The following is a 5668-nucleotide window of genomic DNA, read 5'->3' on the forward strand; positions in this document are numbered from 1 at the left end:
GCACCTTTTCTTTGGCTGCCGCTACACGTTGAGGCTATGGGGCTTGGTGAAGGACTGGCTTCAGCTTGTCAGCTTGGACGTTGCAGTCTGGGCGAACTATAGGAGTATCAAGGACTGGTGGTTCGACATGGTCACCACCCAGAGGATCCACGGAAGGGCGATGTCTTCCCTCACTATGCTAGTATGCAAGTCGATCTGGGACGAAAGGAACGCAAGGGTTTTTCGACGCAACTTTGCTCCTCCAACCATCCTTCTTCGCACCATCCAAAAAGCGGCGATTCTTTGGGCGACCGCGGGGGCGAAACATTTGGGCCACATTCTACCGGGAGGGTAGTGCGGATGTGATATGCACCCCATGCTTGGGGCTTTTATTTTCTTGTCCTCTGTAACTTTGGAAGACCTTTTCCCTCTCCTAATTAATGAAAAGGGGCAAATCTTTTGCCCCACGTTTCAAAAAAAAAAAGTTGACCGGACTGTTTTGCTCGGCCTCACAGAAAACTGAAACGAGTGCCGTGCATTCCTGTGCTAGGAATAGCCAAGAGAGAAATTATTCTTCTGGTGCCAAGGGAAGTTAGTGCACAAGCTAGGGTAAGAAGTCTCAGCACCACAGCGATGCTTCACGCGATTTCAAAACAGCAAGAGTCATTCTAACATCCCTGATATTAACCAACAGCTGCGCCTATCAATTCAACCATCAAGCAAAACAAGAGATACAAATCAATTCAAGACTCAGACCATAAGCTGCGACTCTCAGCGGCTCATGGTGTGCATAAAGCTACAGTGAGTGAATGAATGTACATGAAGGAAATAAGAGGCCTGAGAATTTTTTTGATAAAATTTGCAGGCACACAGGCCATCTTCAGGTTACAACCCCGGATTTCACCTCTGGGCTGCTTTGGTTGGGTCATATGTTGCAGGATAAGAAGCTGGCGGCGCCGCTTGCCCCGCGTTAGCAGCCCCGCTGCTTGCCTGAACCGGTGCAGCAGGATATCCCGTGCTGCCAGCGGCACCGTACGCGCTTGTGGTATCAGTAGCCGCGCCACTGGCTACTGGGTGCTGCTGAGGTGCAGCGTACGTGCCAGGATAGCTGGGTTGTGCATAGCCTGCAACTGGATAGCCAGAATAGCTAGCATACGCATTAGCATGCAGCTGGTAAGCGGTGGCAGAATCATAGGCTGTTGGGTAACCGTATGTCCCTTGTTGATATGCTCCAGCTTGGGGGGCTCCTTGCTGATATGCTCCAGCTTGGGGGGCTCCTTGCTGATATGCTCCAGCTTGGGGGGCTCCTTGCTGATATGCTCCAGCTTGGGGGGCTCCTTGCTGATATGCTCCAGCTTGGGGGGCTCCTTGCTGATATGCCGCGGCTTGGGGGGCTCCTTGCTGGTATGCCGCAGATTGGGGGGCTCCTTGCTGGTATGCCGCAGATTGGGGGGCTCCTTGCTGGTATGCCGCGGATTGGGGGGCTCCTTGCTGGTATGCCGCGGATTGGGGGGTTCCTTGCTGGTATGCCGCGGATTGGGGAGTTCCTTGCTGGTATGCCGCGGCTTGGGAAGTTCCTTGCTGATATGCAGAGGGGTGACTGGTATATGCACTTGCATATGGATTTGTGGCTGCTGAAGCCGCTGCAGCTTGTCCTGTCCCAGGCTGTGGAGGTGTAACCTGTGCTGCTGCTTGTTCAAAAATCAGATGCAATTGAAGCATTAGTGTCATTAAAGTGCATGCAGATATATGTACAAGCCAGTCATAAACACCAGCACAAAAAAATCATATTAAAAGTAGAATTATGTTGCAATCCTTGTGCCTACAGGGTTTTTTCATACATGTATGTACCATAATTTCTCATGACATTAGAAGCAAGTTTAGAGCTGTTTAATAAAACTATTCATAAGCTTCCTGTTCTAGTGTCCTGAAATTTGCAGGTAAGATAAGCTGTAAACTATATTTGACAGACTTTTCATCAAATAAGTCTAATAACAGAACACATATCATAAGCACATAAGCTATTACTCCCTCTGTTCCAATGAATAAGGCGTATTTCGTTTCGTTAAGACAAGACTTTGACCAACAATTAGTGTTTTAATATTTGATGCATCTGATACAAAATCACATCATAACAAAGTACTCTTAAATACGAATATAGTGACACAAATTTCATGTCATATAACCTTGTATTTATGGAGTAATTGTTGGTCAAATGCATGTCTGAACGAAACAAAATACGCCTTACTTTTAGGAATGGGGGGAGTAAAAAGTAAGTTCACCATTTCTTTTGCAGAAGCTGGAGTTTAAACTACATCAAACAATTGCTACAGGGTGTAAGTTTCAGGATAACACATCTACTTTGGCATGAGCAACACAGGACACATGCACCTAGACATGACTATACCAGTCTGCAATTTCTGTCAGAAATGACAAATTTGGTGAAACGAAGGGGCACACGAATGCCTCAAGAGTACAACCCAGTCTAATTCCACCTTATGAGTTGTGACCCTCTACATAGACAGCACAACCTGATTCCGCTCATATTTAGATCAACAGAATAAGGAGAAATCAAATACCATGTGCTCTGTTTGCAGCATTTGCCAAATCAGCTCGTAACTTGTCCGCCTCTTTAGTCATGGTTATCAAGTTCATTTCCATGGTCCGCATCTGCTCAACTTGCTTGATGTTTGTGTTTTTCTCATACTCGAAGGCAGATCTTTGCACGAGGAGCCAAAAATTGTATTAGTAAATACCAATACAAACCCAAAGCTCAGGTTGACATCGAAAATGTTTTAGAAGGGACATTATCACAAACCTTAGACTGTGATGCTCTTTCCGTAGACCATCTAGCTCCGCAACCAATTCAGTAAGGTTACTATTGTCACCAGAGTACTTCTGTAGTTCTTTAGTCGTAGCCTCTAAGTCATTAGTAAGCATCTGCCTTTCAGTAATAAGTCGCTTTGCCTCCATATGCACTTGGTGAAGTTCCTTCTTCACTGCGTCACCAGCCTGTATGTCTGCCTCCATTAATCTGATTCTCTCCACCAAATCTCTCATGTGCATATCAGTCTCTACCTGGACATCACCTAGGTGGGTGCGAATCATTTGCATTTCTGTCTCAGTGTCAATAATATCCTTTCTCAAGGCTGCATGGCTATCTGCCAATCGCTGATTTTCTCGGATAAGTTTTTCTGCCTCTGCGGTCTGCACGGCAAGCTTGTTTTCCAGGATCTCCAGTATGGTGGCAGGAGAAGGCTCCAAAGGCTGGCGGCCAGAGAGGCCGGCTCCAGAGAATGCACCACGGCGCATTAGTCCATCTAGGTGTCCACGATGAGCCATTATCCTAAAATAGGCAGTCTTGTCAAAAAGGGACCCGGTAATAATTAGCAATTTTAAGTAGGTGATGTTGATTTCAAAGTTGGCTAGTTCGCTTCTCTGTTCAAGAATTGTTCCAAGAGGTCACTTTCCAATGGAAGGAACAAAACTTATGTTTAAGTCAGAAGAACCATTAGGGGGGAGTGTGAACAAGTGCAGATATGAGAACATCATGCACATTACCCAGGGTAGAGTGCAGGCACAAAAAGCAATCTTCAACACTTACAAGCTTGAACCACTTGCACTCAGACATCATGTTTCCTCAAAAGAAAAAAAAATCCATCTAAACCTACACCCAGCTCAAGGCTAAAACGCACCAATACGGATACGTGTATCAGTATCGGGCAGATACGGATACATAAATTAGGCATTTTGGAAAAGCGCCAGGATACGCTATACTATTTTTTAATTCACAAAAACATATGTATAGAAGCTAGGAATAGCAGCTTACCTTCGTGTTTGCTCTACTGTGGATTCCGAAGCAGTTCCAAGCCCCTCCAATTGACAATGTTGATGCCCTGTTCCAACTCGAAGTTCCAAAGGGGTAGAGTTAGACTTTTAGTAAGTGTAAAATAGCATCAAATCAAATCATTAGTTAGTTGTGCATCTATCATGGCATAATACAAAAGGTAGAACCTGAAGATCAATCAGCTAACATGCAAAAGGAGAAACAATAACCTTAAACGGTAATATTTTAGGTCTGACTGTTAAAATAACAACATAGCATAACAGTACCACTATATTCCCAATCATAAACAAGATTCGGGACATCTATCATGCCAACAATACCACTAGTACTAATGTGTTAAGATATTTCGGCCAGTATAACCAAGACAGAGCTCCTGCTCTCTCAAATTGCATGTTACTGCTAATCTATGGTTTCAGGTCAAGACGGTGCAGATAAAACAACTTAATCTTTTCCTTCTCATACATCGTCACTCATTGCACGTTTCACTGCTAACATGTTTAAACCAAGACATTTGCTCATCTGAAAAAAATTCAACCTACAATTTGTAAACATTTGCCCTTAGAGGCATTATCACAAACACCTATCAAGCAAAATCCTTTCACATGTAAACTTGAGCGTGCTCTGGAGAATTCATGCAGCAAGTACTCATCAAGAAAAAATTATCATTATATCATCCGAATATCAAATCTACATCAAGTGCCCATCCACTAAAAAATTCAGGAAAAAATGAACAAACAGAGTATGCAAGAGGAAGGAGGGAGGGGGGTGAGGGGAGAGGGAGGAAGGACGAAGGAGTGGTGGCTACCTGCCTACGGACTGGTCGCCGGCGTAGCTCCGGGCGGCAGCGTTGCTGGGCAGGAGCGCCTGCTCCAGGGAGGGGGGCGCCGCTGGTGGGAGCGGCTGCTTGACGGAGGGAGGCGCTGCTGGGATCCTGTACCGGTGGCGGGGCAGCGGAGGGTTCGGCCGGCTGGGCGCGCCGCGGCGGCGGGCCGGCAGCGGTGGCGGCTGCTAGGAACCCTAGCTGTCGCGCTCGGGAGGGAGGCTCGCTTTTTTTGGGGGGGTGGGGAGGCTCCCTTGAGGGAATAGCGCTGCAATCTCCGAAAAGTGCACGCGTCGGCCGAGCTCCATGAAGCTTTTTTTTTTCAGCGAAAATACTATTTCCACATCTAAAAAAACCTGAAAAAAATACGCAGAGACATATATTTGGGTATGAAATTTCATGAACACATATGTTCGTATGTGATGCGCAGAAAAAAAACAAATACATAGACTAAAATGGGTTTTTTCCTTTGTTGTGTTTGGGCCATATTTTTGTGTGTGTGGCCGCCCTGAAAATTCCGGACGGGGCCGGGCTTGGAAATTGAGCCCGACGGGTAGATCGGGTCGGGCTCGGGCTTGCCAAAAACCAGATTTTAGTTGTAGTCGGGCCGACCGGGTCGTGTCGGGCTTTTTCGTGCTCGGGCCGAGCTTGGGCCCCCCGGCGGTCGGGCCGGGCCAGGCTCGGGCTTAGGTTTTCAGCACCGGGCTTTTTTCAGCCCGGCCCGACATATGCCCAGGTATGCTCTGAGGTAGAGTCAGAGACCAGGACAGGTCACTCGCAGTCACAAGCGAAGACCTCTCTTTCTTCATCTCCTTTGCTGGACTTGTCATGCAACATATTGACAACACTGCGGAAGGAATTCTTGATCTTCAGTAGTGCCCACCCTGAAAACATGAAGAACCACACTTGAATAATAGAATCAACAGCAACAAAATTACAAAAGAATATGGCACCATAATAAATTGACTTAACCAAGGCACTTTTGTGACACATCATTGGTCATCTCCTTCATGAGCAGACCA

The 5668-nt window shown here is 46.4% G+C and overlaps 1 protein-coding gene across 2 annotated transcripts; it reads right to left on the reverse strand.

Moving 5' to 3' along the window:
- Positions 1 to 642: 642 nt before the first annotated feature.
- LOC123145823 (protein FLX-like 1) lies at positions 643 to 4920 on the reverse strand. 2 transcript variants are annotated; one of them, XM_044565319.1, is made up of 5 exons: positions 4632 to 4920; positions 3809 to 3875; positions 2798 to 3325; positions 2559 to 2698; positions 643 to 1667 (listed from the first exon to the last, which is right to left on the reverse strand). In XM_044565319.1, exons 3-5 carry the CDS (start codon positions 3319 to 3321, stop codon positions 880 to 882), a joined length of 1452 nt encoding a protein of 483 aa, XP_044421254.1. In that variant the 5' UTR covers positions 3322 to 3325; positions 3809 to 3875; positions 4632 to 4920; the 3' UTR covers positions 643 to 879. The 2 variants fall into 2 exon arrangements, with proteins under 2 accessions (XP_044421254.1, XP_044421255.1); XM_044565320.1 differs by having other exon boundaries at positions 3809 to 3884; positions 4632 to 4908.
- Between the last annotated feature and the right edge of the window lie 748 nt (positions 4921 to 5668).

This window comes from Triticum aestivum, chromosome 6D (genome assembly GCF_018294505.1).
Source record: "Triticum aestivum cultivar Chinese Spring chromosome 6D, IWGSC CS RefSeq v2.1, whole genome shotgun sequence".
NCBI lineage: Eukaryota > Viridiplantae > Streptophyta > Magnoliopsida > Poales > Poaceae > Triticum > Triticum aestivum.

Excerpts from the sequence above, each read along its gene's own strand:
- LOC123145823 (XM_044565319.1), bottom strand. The coding sequence starts at position 3,321 with ATGGCTCATCGTGGACACCTAGATGGACTAATGCGCCGTGGTGCATTC. Across the intron at positions 2,699-2,797 it reads AAAGAGCATCACAGTCTAAG|ATCTGCCTTCGAGTATGAGA; the intron begins GTTTGTGATAAT and ends CCTCGTGCAAAG. Across the intron at positions 1,668-2,558 it reads TGCTGCAAACAGAGCACATG|CAGCACAGGTTACACCTCCA; the intron begins GTATTTGATTTC and ends TTGAACAAGCAG.